This window comes from Prosopis cineraria, unplaced genomic scaffold (assembly GCF_029017545.1).
Source record: "Prosopis cineraria cultivar Desert tree isolate PC_DT_omini unplaced genomic scaffold, ASM2901754v1 PC2, whole genome shotgun sequence".
NCBI classification, from domain to species: Eukaryota; Viridiplantae; Streptophyta; class Magnoliopsida; order Fabales; family Fabaceae; genus Prosopis; species Prosopis cineraria.
The window spans coordinates 6,787,343-6,806,749 of record NW_026555333.1 but is presented as its reverse complement, the minus strand read 5'-3'; the positions used below and the strand labels follow the sequence as shown (position 1 = coordinate 6,806,749).

At 32.7% G+C, this 19,407-nt stretch overlaps 3 protein-coding genes across 22 annotated transcripts; 1 reads left to right on the top strand and 2 right to left on the bottom strand.

Moving 5' to 3' along the window:
- Positions 1-1,722: 1,722 nt before the first annotated feature.
- Positions 1,723-4,356, bottom strand: LOC129301428 (DNA-directed RNA polymerase II subunit RPB7-like). 13 transcript variants are annotated; one of them, XM_054939992.1, is made up of 5 exons: positions 4,259-4,356; positions 3,683-3,821; positions 2,868-3,033; positions 2,340-2,446; positions 1,723-1,943 (listed from the first exon to the last, which is right to left on the bottom strand). In XM_054939992.1, the coding sequence occupies exons 2-5, from the start codon at positions 3,796-3,798 to the stop codon at positions 1,916-1,918; spliced, it is 417 nt and encodes a 138-aa protein (XP_054795967.1). In that variant the 5' UTR covers positions 3,799-3,821; positions 4,259-4,356; the 3' UTR covers positions 1,723-1,915. The 13 variants fall into 13 exon arrangements, with proteins under 13 accessions (XP_054795967.1, XP_054796016.1, XP_054795975.1 ...); XM_054940041.1 differs by having other exon boundaries at positions 2,868-3,013; XM_054940000.1 differs by having other exon boundaries at positions 3,683-3,824; positions 4,259-4,345.
- A 3,949-nt stretch (positions 4,357-8,305) lies between these two features.
- LOC129301412 (uncharacterized) lies at positions 8,306-10,975 on the top strand. 2 transcript variants are annotated; one of them, XM_054939967.1, is made up of 4 exons: positions 8,306-8,462; positions 8,823-8,918; positions 9,439-9,653; positions 10,551-10,975. In XM_054939967.1, the coding sequence occupies exons 2-4, from the start codon at positions 8,829-8,831 to the stop codon at positions 10,816-10,818; spliced, it is 573 nt and encodes a 190-aa protein (XP_054795942.1). In that variant the 5' UTR covers positions 8,306-8,462; positions 8,823-8,828; the 3' UTR covers positions 10,819-10,975. The 2 variants fall into 2 exon arrangements, with proteins under 2 accessions (XP_054795942.1, XP_054795949.1); XM_054939974.1 differs by lacking the exon at positions 8,306-8,462 and adding an exon at positions 8,517-8,636.
- Positions 10,976-11,581: 606 nt separating this feature from the next.
- LOC129301383 (uncharacterized) lies at positions 11,582-18,663 on the bottom strand. Of its 7 annotated transcripts, none has more exons than XR_008590972.1 (10): positions 18,435-18,663; positions 18,214-18,313; positions 17,740-17,970; positions 17,376-17,484; positions 16,766-16,811; positions 16,377-16,492; positions 15,594-15,652; positions 15,185-15,315; positions 15,055-15,087; positions 11,582-14,561 (listed from the first exon to the last, which is right to left on the bottom strand). XR_008590972.1 is itself a non-coding variant. In XM_054939946.1 (9 exons), exons 2-8 carry the CDS (start codon positions 18,294-18,296, stop codon positions 15,213-15,215), a joined length of 747 nt encoding a protein of 248 aa, XP_054795921.1. In that variant the 5' UTR covers positions 18,297-18,313; positions 18,435-18,661; the 3' UTR covers positions 11,582-15,087; positions 15,185-15,212. The 7 variants fall into 7 exon arrangements, 2 of the variants coding, with proteins under 2 accessions (XP_054795921.1, XP_054795937.1); XR_008590976.1 differs by having other exon boundaries at positions 11,582-13,128; XR_008590977.1 differs by having other exon boundaries at positions 11,582-11,838; positions 18,435-18,662.
- Between the last annotated feature and the right edge of the window lie 744 nt (positions 18,664-19,407).

Here is a 19,407-nt window from a genome sequence, read left to right as displayed (position 1 = left end):
CTTTTGAGCACATATTTAAAAAAGTTAATAAATATGCTCTCTCCGAGCTTTTTAAGACAATGTGAATATTATTTACTCCCTTCATTTAAAAATATAAAGCTGTTTTTGAAGAGTTGTATGTTAAAAAATGTAAAGTATTTTTAATCTTTTGATGTATAATTATTATTTTTTTAAAGTATCCCTATTGATTAATGACTTTATATTTATTATAAAATATTTAATAGGAATAAATATGAAAAGATAGGTTTAATTTGAAGGTAGATAACTGTTTTATTAAAAGATAAAATTCTGTTAAAAATATTTTACATTTTTTAATAAAAAAAGTATAATCTTTCACTTTTAAGATGCAAAACTCTTATAAAATTTAATATAACCTGATTTTTGTATTTTTTATATAAAATTTATTTAAAAAATAAAAATAAATAACAATTAACATTTGGGAACATCAAAGGTCTTTTTTTTTTCTCTCTAAAATTTTTATTATTCATATAGCCATATTTAATTAATTATTAGTTTTCAAAGAAAGTCTACATGCTTTCCATAGGGCAATAGGCCTGTGCTATCAGCTTGATTGGATTACGACGACCTCTTGTTCGGCCAACGAACGGATAACGATGACGTAAAATAATCACGATCACGCGCTTTAAACTTCAACTAGCCTCGTTAATGACAAATGCATGACCCGAAAAGGCTCGTTATCATTCGAATTAAAAACAAAGGCTTAAACAACAAAAGAAAGATCACGGCAAATGCATGTTACATCATTGTTTGTAAAAATATTAAATAGAATATTTTAATTAATTCTTCAATGAACTTAAAAATCATCCGATGTAACATTTTGAGCGAGAAAGCAAACCTATTTTGAGAAGTACTAGTCTCATTGTTGAAGGCCTCAGACTCATCTGCCATGTTATAGAAATAGCAAATAGGTCTGTTGAAACAACCTCCTTTATGCCCCGCTTATGTTCAAAGGGTTCTGATATTTTTGAGCCGGTCATAATTTTTTTAGAAATGGGAAATTCATTCAATCCAAAAACGAGCCGATTATAGTTTCATCATGGTTTTAGAAAGTTAAAGGCCAGAGGTCATGAATGAAGTTGCAGCAGTCTTGCCAAAGGGCAAAGCTACCCACTTGGGATAAACAAAACAAAGAAGATATGACAATCTTAAACCCACACCCAAAGATCTTTGTAGGTCTATGGTTTAGGCATGTTAGCGAGTTGATCCAGTGATGGGCTGATAGTACAGTCAATATCGGATTTCCAGGGTAGAAATCCACGTCATGCAAGCTATGCATGCAAGAAGGGTATGAGAGAAGGCAGGGAAGGGGCATCTAAATTGTTTCAGGGTCGTTGGTCACACCTAAGAATCCATCTTTTATGGTGCTGACGCAGAACTGCCAATTAAATGGTCACGCATGACATTGAGTCCCGTTCAGTTATTAGTAAAAAATGGGTTGAAAAAATTAAAATTAAAACAATTAAATTATTTTTTTAATAAATATGATAAAATTTATTAGTATATATTATAAATATTAGAATTATTAAACACTTAAAAATTTTCTAAACCCTTTAATATTTAGGAAAAAATTATATACTTGACCTTTTGTATTTAAAATGCTTTTGTCAAATCAAGGCGTGTAAATTTTTCCTACAATATTTATTTTATAATAAACTTTTATTATTAATATTATCAACATCTTAAAATTTAATTGTTCTGATTTATTTGGATAAAAGTATATCAACTATATAAGATTAAGTATCTAAATTTTCTCTAATATTACATTGGTTCATATTTCCCAATGAAGAATTTAGCAGAGTACTCTGCTTAACATCTATCACAAAGAGACAATACAGTATGCAACAAGCGTAGACGATTTCAGTAGCATCCACTCGAGTACCAATGATCTTTAGTCTCACTTCACCATCTTTCTGAATCTTAACCTGCATGAGACCAAGTGATTAATACCAAGCATACCACAATATCAAGTAAAGGAAAAGAAAACTAGTTTATTTGCCTTTTTTTATTTTTTTTTAAATTCTAACGAGAAGTTGAGGATGACATATATAGCCCGTTGGTTTGATACAGTGTAAGAAAATTACCTATAATCCTAATGCATCATAGAATTCTACCTGTTTGATTGGCACTAGGCAAAATAAAAAAGATTACATCATGTAAAAGAAATTACATCATACATTATAAAGATGATTACATCAATAAACTTATGTAATCTCCATTACAACCACATTTTATATCAAAATACCTCTTCTCATGTAGCATACCAAACAAACACATGTAATTTTCATTGCATTACATTTCATTTCCTAACATTACATTACATTTCATTCCTTCTGATTCTTTGAATCAAACAGGCCAATACTGACCCCTCTGAAGTAGTATAATTTGGCACGTCTCCTGCCTGGAACTCCACATCATCTGGAATCAGCTGAAAAGAAAGGCAAAGACAGAATAGTAATAAAAATAAAATGGCTTTGAAAATGAAGCATTTTCAGTGTCCATTTTAATTCAACCAAAACCTCGTTCACAAAACAAACGTTGATATTACCTACCAATAACTCGTATGGAACAAATAATTATGCTCACACATAATTCTAACATCAAGAAGGAAGTGCAGTGTGACATGAAGATGGCAGACTCTTTCTTGATGGATGGTTATATATAAAGCACACAAGTCTTACATGATTTGAAACAAAAATTTGGACACGTTCGGCTTCGGCAAAAAAAAAAAAAAAAAAAACCCATCTCTACAGGTTCAAAAGCTCAGCAGTCGCTCAATGAACAGTTATAAACCATTACCTGCACGCAACGCCATGTTAAATTACTGTAAACAGAGGAAGAACATCTACCTTGTTCACCATGGTGACAGCTGCTTCTAAAATTTCTCCCTTGAATGGTCTGAATACAACAAACTGGTACTTTACAGGAAATGTCACAAACCCTGTCCCATCACGAATTAGCCCTTTCCGAATACTTTCTATTCCTGTAACTGCCACTACAAATCCATGCCGATCAATGCATAAAAGTCAAATTTCAGAGAGTCGTATCTTCAGATTAGAATTTTACAGAAATAAATACTTTTCTCACGTTTAGCTTCAAACTATAATCAATCAATCATTAAAAAACATATGCTTCAATAAAGAAAATTGTTTGTTTTCAAATGCTTTTGACTATAGAAACGTTAGGATCGTTTAGATGAGATACATGTCACTAGACGTAAAACATTGAAGCGAAGTTCAATTCTGACACCCACTCAATTAGATTTTACTGGGGATAACAATACCAGCTACTGTTCCATCTCCCTAGTGTCCTGATTGTATTCCGTTTTCACTTGTCTTCTTTAATCAAGACCAAAAGAGAGACAACAAAGTTTTTGAATACCATGGCTCCACGAGTTTAGCAGATTTTAAGTGTCTTGGAAAGCTAACAACCGCCATTAACATCACCCAAAAAAAAAAGGGGCTCAACAGTGTGGAAAACAGAGTTTGTAAGTATACATATTAAATTTACCAAGCAATGGAAATTCTAAATTCAATTCAGTGTTCTACTTTTCAGCATAACCATATTCTCACCTGCACTATCTGAACAAGAGAAACCTAAATTTTGTCTTTTTCTTTTCTTTTTTTTTTTGGGTGTGGGGCGGCAGAAAGGGTCTAAAAATTACCTGCAAGTTCCTTCCACATCTTTCATGAGCTTGGCAACGATATTATCGCAAAGGTTACGGCCAAAGTAACGTGGATGCAACTGCATATTCCGCTTCAGAACTATATGGAAAAACATTTTCTCGTTGGCCTACCTTCTTCCTGCTTTCATATTAAAACCGGAAAAATAATCCAAGCCATCAGACAAGACATATAAAACAACAACACAAACGCAATTTGAAAAACTCAGTCGCGTATAGTAAAAATGAGACTTTATGTATCGATGTAATCTTTACTAATACCAAGACAATGTCTTTTCTCCCCTAAATGGTATTCTACACAGACAAAAACCTGGGTTAAAAGAAAAAACGGGATCAACAGTTCCAAACGATCTAGACATTAGCAACCAATTCATAAAAGCCGGGAAGAGGCACAGATGGGCCACTGAAAATTGGAAGCACAGGGTAGGAGGAAAAGGGGAGGATGAGAAGAAGAGGCTAGAAGAGATCAACGCAGAGGTTTTAAGGGGGAAAATAAAGTATGAGTAAATTGAGAAACGAGCGATGGAAATTGCACATGAAATGAGACGAGCCCAATACATTTCCGCCGGTGACGTCGCTGAGCCTTAATGCGTCCGCAGGGTCCAGATCGTTCAGCCGCTATTGTTCAGTCCTACTCCAACTCAGTGGGGTAACTGCACTGGGATGTGTACTTGATCTTAAAGCCGAGTTGTTTTGAAATGTGCAGTCAAACAAATTTATTATTAATTAAATAATTTTTAAGGATTAGATATTTTAAAATATAAATCTTTAAAAATTTAATTATTATTTTTTTTATAACGTCTCTATTGATGAATGAATTTTTATATTTATTATAAATTTTTAATTAAAATAAATATAAAAAATAAAATTAATTTAAAATATGTAATTATTATATTATGAATAAGATTCAATTAAAAATATTTTATAATTTTATATTGAGGGAGTACAAATATATCACATCTTCAAAACTCTAACAACGATATTGCAATCATGTACTTTAAATTTAATTTTGTAAGATTGATAAATTTATTTTTCTTCACATACTTCTTAATTAGAAACTTCTCTTAGTCATTGTTTTCATTTTTATGGGCATAGCATATATATGATTTATTGAATAGTAATGTAGTATTAGTTGTTCTACTTAATTTAAAATCGTTGTTCAGATTTATTTTTTACCTTTGGATATAATTATGATTTATAAATACTATTATGACATAAACCATAATATGAGATTCATTATGATACATGTTTCATTTTTCTCACGATGCATTGACCAGAAAACTGTTAAAGAAGATAAACTAATCTTATTTTGCATGATATGCTAAAATGAAAAAACTACTCATAATTTTTAGCATGCATGAGGGCAACACGTTTTAAAATTGAAATTATTGCTTAGAAATTTAGACAGAACAAATAATGACAAATCTAATAATACTTGTTAGAGAATAATTTTTATTCTTTAATTAACTTTGAGGTAGAACTTAACACAAAATTTATTCTTTAACACAATTTTAAAATTTTCCCTCACATCAACTGAAGGAAGAGCATAGATGTAGGTGTTGCCTTCTTAAATCTATTATAGGAGCAACATATTTTAAAATAAAAATAAAGTATTATTTATATCTTTAACATATTTGGGTAAAAAAAATTCAAATAGAATAAATTCTTATTTAAAATTGAATTTACATAAGGTAACATATTACTAGTACACAAAAAAATATTTTAAAATTTTCATTTTTTATTTTATATTTACTTTTCAAATGATAAAAGATGCTTATAAAAAAAGTTGTCAAACTCGTGAATAATTAATGATAGAGATGTAAATTTAAATAAAAAATTTATAAGAGTTTATCTCTATTAATAAAGAGCATTTCAAAGTATATAATTAAATAATTAAAATATAAAATATGATTATAATTTAATTTAAATATAAATAATTAAAATTAAATTCATCTATATTTATATATTATTATATTTAAAATAGAAATTTTAAAACAAGGCAACTGATTTTTTTTATTTTTTATTTTCTTTTTTATTAATATTATTTTTTGTATTTTTAGTTTTATTTTTTATTTAAACAGGTTCTACCGCTTCTATGAATCAAGTTTTACATAATATATACATATATTACTCAATTAATTTATGAATAAATTGACATAATTTTATAAATTGAAGACATAAAAACAGTAAAATAAGAGAGTTAATTGGTTAGTTTAATTGAGTTTTATTTAGTTTGAATTTATAAGTGAGTTCATATGATTTTGTGAACCAAAAATGATAAACTCATATAGCCAATTTAAGAGTTTGACAATAATATTTATAAATACTTAAAAATATCTCAAACAAGTTTTTGCTTAATCTATATACAAGTAAAAAAAAAAATCCTGTATATTGCACAGGGTAAAAATTTAGTTGTATATTAAAAAGGTTATTGGCATGAATATGAATGTTTAAGGCAATTTATTGAGTTTCGAGAACTACGTGCGTGCACGGCTTATTCATTTCGGCTTGTTTTTTAAAAAAAAAAACTTATTTTTTTAAAATTTTATTGCATGATATTTTTATATCTATTTAAACTTTTGAAAATAAATAGAATTAAAAAAATAATTTTTTAATTATTTTAAAAAGCTATTTTAAGAAGTTTTTAAAAATAATCTCATGCAATAGATGAGAAAGAATATTTTTGAAAATGCAGGATATGCAAAAATATCATAATTTTTTTAAAATTAAATAATGAAGTATTTTTATAAAAAAATAAAAGGATAGATCATAAGACTTACAAATAACTAATTAATAATTATTTTTATTATTGCAATTAACATAAAATAATATTTACTTTTTATAAAATCTCTACAAAATAAATATCTTTTTATCAAATCTCTAAACTATCTAAATATTATTTATTTCTTAATCTTAAACAAACAAACATTCAAAGTTATTAGAGTTTTTTTTGGTTCAGCTTTATTTTTAATCATGTTTCAAAATTAAACATCAAAAATCTAATCAAAAATAAATAAATGACCTGAAAAATGAAGCAACAAAAATGTACTTCTTTTGTTTAAAAATGTAAGGTATTTTTAACCGAATTTCACCCCTCAATAAAGTAGTTACATACTTTCAAATTAACTATATCTTTTTATATTTATTCATATTAAACATTTACAATAAATATAAAGTTATTCATCAATCGGGGCACTTTTAAAAAAATGTAATGATTATATCTCAAAAGAATAAAAATACCTTACATTTTAAACATCCAACTAGTCAAAAAATATCTCATATTTTTAAATTGAGGAAGTATAATGCGGCGTTTTAAAAATCAAACTAGACTAGATAATCCAATCGCCACCATTGATCAAAACAGCATGGTCCAATCAGTTGAACCAAATTGACTGAGGTTGATCCAAACGACTTTGAGATGTTTTTTATATTTTTAATAAAATGTTAATGACAAATATATCTTAATTCAAACTTTTCAATTTTAGATATAATTATTATGTAAGATTAACTAATTTTTTCAAGCTGGGTGAATTGATTAAAATTTGATATATAAAAGCAAACATGGATAAATTGATCAATTTAAATAATAAAATATTTTATTTTATAATATATTATTTAAATTTATATGTTATATACAATTAATTATCTTATACATATATAAAATATAAGTAATAAATAATAAATCTCCTATTTACAAAAAAATAAAAAAATAAAAAAAGATCTCATACATTTTTTTACGAGTCTCATGCCTATAAGCATCTTTGTTGTGAATCCCATACTCATTTTTAATTTTTGTTATGGGTTCCGCATGAATTATTAATATACAAAGTTTAAATTTAAAAAAAAAGAAAAAAAGGCACTGTTCATTCAACAGCATGTGAACAGTACGTAACGCGCTTTACTATATATATAAATTTAAGATTTAAGACCTGGCGTCATGTTTGGGGGAAAATGTTTAGTTGTAACATTATTATTATTACTGTTATTAAATAAATATCTGAAAGTATTAATAATGACAAGCAATAATTTAAAATATCTGAAATATGAAAGGAGGCTGGTAAAAAGGACTGCATCCGGGATCATGTTGGTGAACAAGGCATGCCCTTGGCCTTGCTATATATATTTTTAATGCATTGCACTTTCTTTCAAGAGCCAATAGTAATAATTTAAAATAATAAAATATTTAAAAATATTCAATTCTGTAACTTTTTTATCTTTTCAGTTCAAAACATAACAAAATGATTATATATTAATCTAGTTTTTATATATACAAAAAATAAAAATGATTATTTTAACATATTGATAAGATATGTATTAAGAATATGATATCATTATCCAGCATATTAAACATGCATTCTTATAATACTCATATCTTATAAAGATATTTTACAAAATCAAACAGGCCGAGATAATATAATAGGGGAACAAACACATTTCTCCTCCCTTTCTAATCGTTACATAGAACACTTAATAGATAAATTTGGACAAAATTATTATCTTTTGCCAACAAATTATTAATTATTTAGCAAGACGTCTTGTTTTGCAAACACAGTAAGACATTTACATCATACTATTAATTATGATTAACCTAATTTCCTCCTGGGCTAACAATAAATATAGGTTTTCGGAGATTCGGCGCACAGCTTGACAGATACAACAAGACTGCTCTGTGCCAACCCAGAGATTCAGTTTTGAAAGTACAGAGGCCACTGGGCATCTAACCGCATCTCCGGTTTCGTTGCCAGCTACCGGCCAAACTAAGGTATGCGAATTTAAATCTCCACTGTTTCTCATCCCTTTCGCTTTCCGTATCTCGAGAGGAACACCCTTTCTCGAGTGAGATTCTGAATCCGCTTATAGGGTTCGGCTTTCAATCTCACTCTATCTTCTATCTCTTTCACCTCGTTCCTCAACTATCCTGATCTTCAATTATCAGGCACACCCCCCCCCTTATTTCTGATTTCTGATTATAGTCTTTAGAGTTCAGAGTATGGTTTCTGTGATTTGGATTTTCTTTTAGGTTTGCATTCTCTTTGTTGCTTCCAAAAAGGAGGTCCTGAATATGTTATATTGGCCTTCAATTTCGTTGTTTGCTAAACTTTTTTTCCCCTTCCTCTTGCAGGGCACTATGGCTCTTAGCGTGAAACAGATGGCTACAATTGTCACAACTTTTGGCGTGTTGTCTTTCATATTGGGAGTTATTGCAGAAAACAAAAAGGTGATTAATTAAACAAGGATTTTCTGGGGTGTTCTGTGGGACAATTTAAGGTGGCTGTGTTAATCTGTAAATAATCCTGAACCTTCCATCCAGCGTGCCTATTATTAAATTTGTAGTTCAAGTGGTAAGTTAAGGATGTGATCTATTTGAAGGCAGTCCCTTTTTTGTTGCTTGGACAAATTAGCTGGAAAGTAAAACTAAACAGTCACATACAATGCACATTGATAATTCTCTTTTCTAAACCCTTGCTATATTCTGTCTATACAAAGTATGTATTCCGATGAGCGATAACCAATGTATTGTGAAGGGTGAGATCTATTGGAAACCCGTTCTCTTTAGTCTTTATTGCTTGAACAAATTAGGCTGACAGTGTTATGGTAACAATACATACTCTCACATATACATGCTACGCATCAGTATATCAGTTCCCCCTCCCCCCAACATACGTTTTCTGGGTTCGTAATATGTTTATTTAAATTATAATCTAAATTGGTGATCTATTCTTCTTTCGTTGCTATAGCCTGCTGCCGGCAACGCAATTACTACCAAGGGTGGTGTTATTTGCCAGTATCCATCTGATCCTACTGTTCTATTGGGATATCTCTCAGCAGCATTTCTTGTTGCCTCTGCCGTGGTTGGCTATTTGTCTCTGTTTTACCCCTACAAAGGACAATCTATTCCACAAGGGGTTTTGTTCAGAAGCGGTAGTTTCATGGTATTCTTCAACATTGCACTGTAAGTAGACTTTTCTCATCCTTCATTAAGCCGTTATTTAGATCATCTTCGTTTCATGTCAATGAATCATGCGATAACAATATTTCATTCTTGTTCCTTGATCATATAAACAAAAGATATCTCGAGAATTTGATAGTTCTACCATATTTTGAGAATTGAATTCTGGGTCTTTCTGGTACAAAATGACGTAGCTGTTTCGATTACTAGAAAGATTTTTAAGTAATGACTTGACAACATGCTTCTTTGATGCGTCATACCATGGTATAGTTATTATTATTCATGTTTGATATGACAATTGAAAGTTGTCCTAGAAAAGACACCGTCATTATTTGATTGGAATTTAGGAATTTAAAAATGGTGTGATATGAGATATTTGTCGTGTGGCCATTTACTCCCCCCCCCCCCCCTCCAAAAAAAAGCTAATTCAATAGGCTGTGCAACCATTTATATGCTCAAGACCTTCTCCAAGGCTTTTCAAAGCGAGATACAATAGCTCTTTCATCCAATTTGTGAGGCTCCTGTCACGGGTAGTCCACTGAAAGGGCCTACAAAGTGGGCGAAATCTAGATTTGGCTTTGATGCCATTTTATCATAGGGCCTAAAAAGTTAGTTTAATGAGATGTGTAGTGCATTCATTTATATACCTAGAATTCTTTCCAAATTTCTCTGACATGGGATGTAACATACCGCTCAAAGACATATTGACTTGCATATCTTTCTATCAAACATACCCACCTCCCACCACGCGTCCCCTTTGACAAAGTTAAAATCATTGTATGCTAACCATCTTATTGGTTTAAGCATTCTTTTGGTCGGTTTTATTTTCATCTCTCTTATCTTGATGTGGTACCAGCTGAATAACTTCTGTCGCATGGCGTATCATTATTATTATTTCAGACTTACAACCGGATTAGCCGCAGCATTTCTGTTATGGCCAACGATAACGGAACAGCTTCACTGGTCACAAAATGTTCATCATAATCCCAACTACGACTGCCCTACAGCTAAGACTGGTCTTCTTGGTGGTGGTGCCTTTTTATCACTTGATTCATCTCTGTTTTGGTTGATTGCTCTGATGTTAGCTGGCAATGTCCGGGAGGATTTCTTCGATGATGGCAATGATGGTGGCAAAGCCTCCTCAGCTGATTACGTGGTGCAGATGTAGTGGATAAGGGCATTACCTTAGGTTTGCAAATAAAGATAAACAAGAGATTGGTTGCTTCTTTGTTACTGCTACTTTGTCCAGTGTTATTATTCCTGAACTAGGGTACATGTAGATATTTTTCACGTGGTTATTCAGTCGGTTGTGTTCAGCTTTCCAATGGATTAATTTATTACAACTAAACGTCGTCTTAGTTACTGCAACAGCCTCCGACGCTTAATGTTAGTTAACCAACGGTCACACGAATATTTCTCTGAATTTTTCTGCTTATTTTCAGCTTTTAATGACAAAAGTGTGAGTTCCATTTCCCAAAGAACAACACACATAAAACCACTTTATTGCTCCAGTTGCTTTGGCCTCGTTTATTTTCCTCTTGCTTCCTCAATACCGTTAACGCGAAGGGCAAAGGTATCTCTTGTAGCCGTAGTCTGTTACCCGAAAGGCACATACAGACCCGCAAATCAAATAGACGTATGCTTAGCTGCTTCGTAGTTTTCACAGTCCGGGTCCCAGTCAAGGGCCAGACAAGAAAAAATGGCTGATCGCTGACCAGGCCCGCGGGGTTCCAAGTCATTCTCAAACCACTGGATCAGCCAGTGAGTAGAACCCCATACAGAACCCCGAAAGACAATTATGCTCCTGTAAAATCGCAAAAGAGTGAATAGAAATCCCTAGCTGATCTCTTTCATCACCCACAGCCTCCTGAGAGAAAGGTGGGGGATAATTTAAGGTACAAAAGTTAAACAACCTAGCTAAATAGTCAACATAAGTTTTGGAGCTTCTATTGACATGTTGAATAGATAACTTCTAATTTCTACAGCACAAAAACCATGCATCATCAACAATATCCTAGAGGGGTAGATGCTAATGACATTGAGTTATAAGCCACGATCAAACCCAATACTTTCTATTTACAAGAAAGCTTTCATACCACTACGACGCAATTCAATGCTTTCCTTTCAATCCCTTCTGCATAAATTCCCGCAACCAGTCGGCTACTTCACCCCTGTTCATGTGTTTGTACTGTAAAAACAGGCATAGTAACATATTTCACAAGTTGCAACATTGGACTGTATATGGAAACATCGAACCACTGCTTTAGGTAATCTAACTAACCAATGTATAATGGCAGCACCTAGCCACTGCTGCAAGACTGGCTCATTGGCCACCATAATAGTGAAGAGAAAACATCTAATGCACTACAGGCAGGCTACATAATCCCCATACTCTTTAAAATATGGCAGGACGAATGTATAATCTTTCCTCACTTCATCCTAAAAAAATACTCCTCTCACCTAAAATTTTCACCAAGATTTTCAATAACATTGTCATGTGAAAAATGCTCGACTTCTTAAATTTTCTTGTTAAACATTGGTATCCAATTTATTATGATGACTTTTTTCTATTAGTTGGTCTTAAACAAAATGTACAGCCTATATAGTTGGTGGTAGCAGGGGCAAGAATCCCCAATCTCTGCTTCACCGTTAGTTGCCAGCAAGCAGCAACTGGTCAATCAAGGTAGCTTAACTGCCAATCACACAAGTTGAGGTAATATGTGACTAGCTAACGAGCTACCAAGCATGATTTGTAACAGCTGTATCCTGATTGTGGGTAATTGCCCATAATTGTAGTCATTGCAGACCACAATTGCAGTCTAATGCGGTTAAACAGCCATCACAACGGCAATTTTGCTAGCACATTGTCAAACACTGCTACACATTAATTGATACAAAACAAACAAAGACAGGCAAAACTAGGAAGTGCTAACTTGTTACATGCGTCAGGATTCAGGAACTTGGGGTATGTAGTTTGACAGACGCAATCAATGAAATCTTACAGGCTCACAGAGGAGCAGCTTCACTGTAATGGTCAATCAAACAAGACTTGTTCTAGGTGAGCTTACTGACCATTCACACACAGAAAGGCAACTCCAAAGCTGCCGTGTGAATGGCTAATTGGCCACCTTCAAAAATACAAACATAACTCCTGCTGTAACACATAGCATCCACATCGATTTACAAGTTAGTGAAATTACTAAACACTACAATCTTCCGCTCATTTCCAAGCACGACTAACATATTGTACGACAGATCACAATTTTCATGTTCATCAAACTACCATTTCCTGTTAAAAAATGGTCCAAAAAAAAATTAAAAAAAGAGAGAGGAGAAAGCGTATGAAAATATAAAGACGAACACAAGGAACAACAACGAGATCGAAGCTCCAATAGGAGACATTGAAATCAAGAAGGTGTATCTGACATCATTGAACTCACTCCGAGACACACCACTCTTCGAGCGTCATTTTCGCCAACTGTTTTCAGTTGCCATTAATTAATGACAACATAAAAAGAGCAACGTCAAAAAACGAAATCAAATTGAGGTTACATGCTGAAGCTCGAGTTCAAGAATCACCTCCCTCACAGAGAAGTGAGGTGCGGCGAAAACACAGAAATGCAGGGTTACTGTTAGGGTTTCCACTGACTTCGATTTGCCGTGTCTGTTAAGAGTGTTAGGCTACAAGTAGGAGCAACTCCGGATCTGCCGGTTTCAGCGTAGAGCTTCTGGGTAAACGGGTCTTAATCCTGTGGTCAAGGGCAATATGGGCCCGGCCAGGATTTCCAAATTCAGCCCAGGCAAAGTAAATTCCGCTTGGGCCTTTTTATTACTTTAATCGTTTCCTTGTTTAATAAATTTGACTTTTTATAAAAAGAAGCAGCAAAGTTAAAAAAAGAATTATTGATTTATATTTCTCGCATCTAGCAAATATATGTAGATGGAATTGGATAGATATAAAAAAAAATAAGGAAGGGGAGAAAACACGTTTTGTGATGTGATTCTTTGTCACTATGCTATGCAACGGATATTTACAAGGTAGGTATATATATATATATATATATATTTGTTTTTCCATCAAAGAGATAATCTGAAGTATACATAACCTTTTTTTCACTTATTTTTAATTTTATTTCTTTCTTGTATCCTTGTGCACCTATTTGGAATTCCAAAAAAAAAAAAAAAACATACCGTTTAGGCTTTGGACATGGTGCTCCTTTAAATCTATAAGTATATTAATAATGTTGATATTAATGATTTGACCGCAATTGGAAGTTTTGTCGTATCTTTTACATGTTTTACTTCCTATAACATTTGTTCGATAAAAAATAAACTTGACAAGTATGAGTACTGCTTTTAGTTTAGAATAATAGAAAGTTGGATATAAAAATAAAAAGAAAATAAAGTCAAGGTGAAAAACGACCTGATAACTTTTTGAAAAATATAAAAATAATAAAAAATAAAGTAGTTATTACATTAAACAAAATCTATTTTTTATACTTAAATTCTCTTATTTTTTATTTATTTCACCAAACCAGAGTACCGATCACCAAACCAAGCTTCAACTATTTAAGTAGGCCTTTTTTTATATATATAAAAAAATTAGGTAAGTAAAATTTCGAGAGCTTACCAGGCATGTCTCTAGACTTAATAAACATCTACAAAAGAATTTACAAATTGCCCTCCAACACAATCCTCATATTGAGAATAGAATTTGATTCAAAGATTATGAATCACATCATTACCAACTAGACCATTTACCGGCAACTCTTCATGGAGGACTTGGACGTCATTGCAGACCCTTAGCCCCGGAAAATGTGTGGGCTCATATTGGAAACAGCTATTGCTAATCTCACCAGAGCCCAAATCATATATACAAGTGTCTAATGTCTTGACTCAAGGATGCCTTTCCTAAATATCCAAAAAAGGATGTCTTTCTTAAATATCCAAAACTATCTTGGCTGATTCAGCAATAAGACACTCCGACTTTGGACGTGTTACATTTGTTTCCGGTAGGTTTTGTTTGGCAATTCCAAGTATGAGAAGAAAATATCGAAATCAGCTACTGATAAATACAGATTTAAGTGTTGAAAAAAATCGGTGATCAACCTCGTTGGTTCTTTTTTCTTTTTGGCCAAAACCAACCTCGTTGGTTCCGAGGAGACATTTTATAAAGTGTATTCAACAATCATATTCATTCAGGGACATTTCTTTCTTTGGCGTTACAAGCACATTTCAATTTTACTTGGGTATTCAATCCAGGTTGATAAATGTGATATTCTCTGTTTTTTGGGCTAATGAGTTGATCAATGAGGAGGAACAAGTATCAAAGCAGGAGGTGAATGAGATGGACCTACGGCGAAGCCGAATGTGACGTTTTTGTAGTCAAGTGATAGAATTGTACCTTTTGGTGATTGTGGATCTGTGGTGACTTGCCCTGAAGAAGAACAAAATGGAGGAATATGTCTGGTCTTGGTCATTGAACAGACCCAAACAAAATGAATCAACTTCACGATGGTGAAAATGAAGCTCACCAGTTTATCATGGGATCAGGACCCTCATTTATGGGATATTTTTCATTTGCTCTTGAACCCATTCTTCATAATCTTGTAGCAGCTGCTGAATTAGCAATGGCACGAGCTGGTCCACCAATGCTTGCATCATTCTGCACATGCAAGTGTTTGGAGGCATAAGGAGATGAACAAAAAAGCAATTATGCAATTTTTTGGAAGTATAAGGAGTTACTTTCATGTTACAGCTCATACTCTAAGGAAAATATATCACAATACTTACAAAGGAGCTGTCGCTAGAAACATGAATCTAAGGAACGGTAGTATTACAACAAAAAATTATATGCACTGCTACGCAAGAGTATCTAAGCTGAGAGCCACATGAGATGAATATCCGAGTGCAAAACCAAAAGCCAAGACATTATTGACTCACAGAGTTCCAGGACGCTCAACAGCTGCTTTAGGCAACATGGTAAATGGACGCGTGTAAATCTGCCAGTAAAAAGTTGTTAGGAAGGCAGGAAGCAAATGGGAGATCAGTTTAACACGAAGAAATATATTAATAACTACTGATTGTTTCACAAAAAAAATATTTAGCTCATTACATTATGTAACTATATGCTGCTAAAAAGAACCAAGATAAGGAAAGGCCAACTTTAGAAGGTGATTGATTTGTACAACCTCGCACAGGTTGTACAAATCAATCACCTAGAAACTTTAGAAAATGGTTGAAATTATCAGCTAGGTCTCTGGGTTCTCTGTTCCATGGGGTGACACAATCCTCATTCCTCACATAATCTATAGAAAGTTTCGAGAGAACCTACAACTTGTTTGAATTTTATTTTCCCCCAATCAATCTGATAATTTCAACCAATGGCACAGGATTAACTTTTCTAATTTTTGCAAGGATCAGCCATCAAGTGCATTTTTTTACTCAATTTGTGTGCCTGCCTTAAGTTTTTGGGGCAGATAGCATCACTAGACAAAGCAATCTCTTAAAGTAAAATAATTCCTCTTGTCCAACTATTACTAGTTTCCTCAACCAATGACATTTTCAGACCTGAAAACGGCTTTGTCCAATTAAGGCAGCTTGTGGCCTATGATATCAAATTTTACAATCATATACGCGACTTTCTCTCTTCTACTCCTCAGTAATGTGTAAGAAAAAAAGGGAAAAGAACATTAGTGGATATCGATGGAACACAAAATACTTCACTAGTATATCTTTCATCAGGATAAGGACGACCTCAAGAGTGATATTCAACTTAACATCAACTTCTAGAAATGATTCAGCATCATCCACCCCCCATGTCATGTGATTTATCATGAATGCTGCAAATCCAGAGTAGGAACATAAATAAGTGCCATAGCTATGGAGATAAAAATAAAATAAGCAGAAAACGGTGCTGGACAATGGCAATTTTCCTTATGCTAGAGGAGACAGATCAATAGGTTGCAGAAGGAGTTGGTTGTTTGTGCAAGGATCTTTAGAAAATAAACGTGTTGTGATTTTGATTCAATGATTTTGCAAAGCTTATAGTCCAAAGTAAAATCATTTTTCTTCTACTTCTCTCTTCTGCATTCAGAAAACCATCTAGTGTTTACCTGAGAAGTGGTCGTTTTGTCGCTCCACAACTTCTGAACCCTCAAACTGTAAGACAGCGAAGTATCCAACAAATTGAAATGTAAATCCATCAGGCGCATGTTCAATCAATGTTCTTTTTTATTCTTAAAACTAACTAAGATTTCTTGAAACCACACGAGTTTCAGTTAAGAAGCTGCCTTCCTATTTGTAAAAGGATGCCCACTCAAAATCAGTGTCTAATTGTTATTATTACTTCCCTCAGTCCTAAATGTAAGAGCTAGTTGAGGAGCTCTTTTTTATCCTAAATATAAGACCTCAATATATTTTATCTCTTAAATTTATAATTTTTTTCCAAGATGACTGCAAAAATATTAAAGCACGGACTTCATTAACAGGGCTGGTTTCCAATGCATATGATTAGAAGGGGTATTCTGAGGAAATCAACACACATTTTTTACAAATAATTAACCTAACTAATTTCCTTAATCTTTGTAAATTAGTTATCTAACTTTTATATTTAGGACGAGAGGGAGTATTATTTATAATTTTTTCCCCAATCAACATCGCCCAGATGCATTTCACTCTAAAGTACAACCTGTATGAAGCAAATTCATCCTATTATATTTATACCTTACAAGATAGCATCTCCACAACACAATCTTTATTTGTTGGCGTTACCCGCAGATCCAGCAAAGGAACAGCTTCAAATTTCAGAAGTTGAAGTTTAGGCAAAGCGCACCTGCAAAAATAAGTATAATAATCACTTGATCTTAGACGCAATCAGCAGAAAGACAAGGCGCATACGACAGTCCAAAGAATTATTCACCAAAATAAAAAGTTGCTGTCTAAACCACTGGAGCGCCGAACTCCATGCTTTAGATGAAACATGAATTTCATACACATGGATGTAAAATCCATTATCTATGGCGGAGCCTCTGAACCTATCTAAAAGGATTGATGAAGCCAATATAGAACAATTTAAGATGTGGAAGACCTGTAAGTGTTAGCGTCAAGACATTCACAAGATTCCAAGGCCCTTGTGTTCAACATTGCTTCAATTCCACTGGGGTGCCTTATAAAGTCACTAAAGTGGTACCCTGGCCCTTGCAGACCACCGCTATACGTTGGAAGCTTCACTCTTTCCTTTTTTGCGGCATATAAATTTGCTTTCTTTGCATTTGAATCAGAGGAAGTCACTTCGCTCACCTTGATCTCTATTTTCCTCCTGAAAGTCAAATTCAGAACATAAAGAAGCGTGTATCACCAAAAGTCACAGTATCCAGGCTTGCAATTCTACAGAAAAAAGAAAATGGCCGTTCCATTGGCTTTCATAAAGAAGGAATTGCAACGGCAAGAAATCTGTTGGGGTATTCTAAATCCCAAATAGGTATATTTAGCTGTTACTTTTATCGTTTTCCCCATGACCGCCTAGCTATTACTCTTATCACAGTATAAACAGGTGAAGTACCGAGGGCTAAATGTAGGGATGGATGAGGAGGATAAAGATGTGAACCAGCCTTGTCCACGACCAAACGTCCTCGCATATATCATGATTTTGATTACAATCGCTGGAAGCGCAACATCATGTCAAAACATAGAAAATCATGAAGGAAAAGCGAAAAAGAAAACAGCGCATTTCTCGGAAGCAATGAGAAAAGTTTTTGATAATAAGGAATAACAAATTCTCACTATTACTGTCTGGCGGAAGAGACTCAGAACGAGGATCGAAATATGTTGATCAGTGAATAGCTGATAAAGTTGATCTCAGGCTGCCGAAATGCCACCATGAAGTTGCAGCGTGGCCTACCATTCTCCCTCTCAGTTCATCTGTCTGTGGACACGAAGCACATCCTCATCAACGAAAGGTAACGGCAAAACAAGAAATAACTGCCAGGTGCCATCATCTGCGGCCTTTATCTCGTTGTGTTCCCCCAACTAAAATCCTTTGTACTCCTCGGTCCAAAACTATAACACTCCATCCCGTTCCATTAGCGCGCACATTCTAGAAAATTAGCTTGATTTTATTTAGAAGCTATAGTGTAGTTTTTAAAATAGTATTTAAAAAACATTTTTAAAATTATTTTTATGAGATAAAAAAAGTATCATAACATTGTTTATTTTTTTTATATAAAGACATATTTAAAATTTTATACAATTTTATTTCTTTTATTTTTTGTTATTAGATTGGTGAGATTAGTAAAAAAACTTATAAAAGGGATGAGAGAGAGTACATTTTTAAATAAAATCACAACATATTAATGATGTTTATTAAATATATTTTAAAACTTTATTCTTTGAAGATAAAAATATAAACTTTTAAAAATATTTTTTATTTAATACTCCATATATAAAAAATATTAAATTAAGAAAATAATTGAGAAAAATAATATTAAAATATATTTAATAAAAATTTGTTTTTATCAAAATATTTTATATTTTGAAACATCAAATTCTATTTGAAGACCTTGCATGTATAAAAATGAACTTTAAAAGATCCACTTATAATTTTGTAAAAACATAATTTATTATTTTAAGAATATTTAATTATAATTTTCAACAGCAAGTCTCCAATTTTATGGAATTCCAACTTATCTTGTTTCTTTCCAGACAAACTATTACAGCGGGGGATTCACAAGAGAAACATCTAATTTTCAATAGCCTA

Excerpts from the sequence above, each read along its gene's own strand:
- LOC129301428 (XM_054939992.1), bottom strand. The coding sequence starts at position 3,798 with ATGTTTTTCCATATAGTTCTGAAGCGGAATATGCAGTTGCATCCACGT. Across the intron at positions 2,447-2,867 it reads CTGTCACCATGGTGAACAAG|CTGATTCCAGATGATGTGGA; the intron begins GTAGATGTTCTT and ends CTTTCTTTTCAG. Across the intron at positions 1,944-2,339 it reads AGAATCAGAAGGAATGAAAT|GTTAAGATTCAGAAAGATGG; the intron begins GTAATGTAATGT and ends GGTCTCATGCAG.
- LOC129301412 (XM_054939967.1), top strand. The coding sequence starts at position 8,829 with ATGGCTCTTAGCGTGAAACAGATGGCTACAATTGTCACAACTTTTGGC. Across the intron at positions 8,919-9,438 it reads TTATTGCAGAAAACAAAAAG|CCTGCTGCCGGCAACGCAAT; the intron begins GTGATTAATTAA and ends TCGTTGCTATAG. Across the intron at positions 9,654-10,550 it reads GTATTCTTCAACATTGCACT|ACTTACAACCGGATTAGCCG; the intron begins GTAAGTAGACTT and ends TTATTATTTCAG.
- LOC129301383 (XM_054939946.1), bottom strand. The coding sequence starts at position 18,296 with ATGATATATGCGAGGACGTTTGGTCGTGGACAAGGCTGGTTCACATCT. Across the intron at positions 15,653-16,376 it reads TCCTGATGAAAGATATACTA|ATTTACACGCGTCCATTTAC; the intron begins GTGAAGTATTTT and ends TTTTACTGGCAG. Across the intron at positions 15,316-15,593 it reads GTTGAGCGTCCTGGAACTCT|AATGATGCAAGCATTGGTGG; the intron begins GTGAGTCAATAA and ends TTGCATGTGCAG.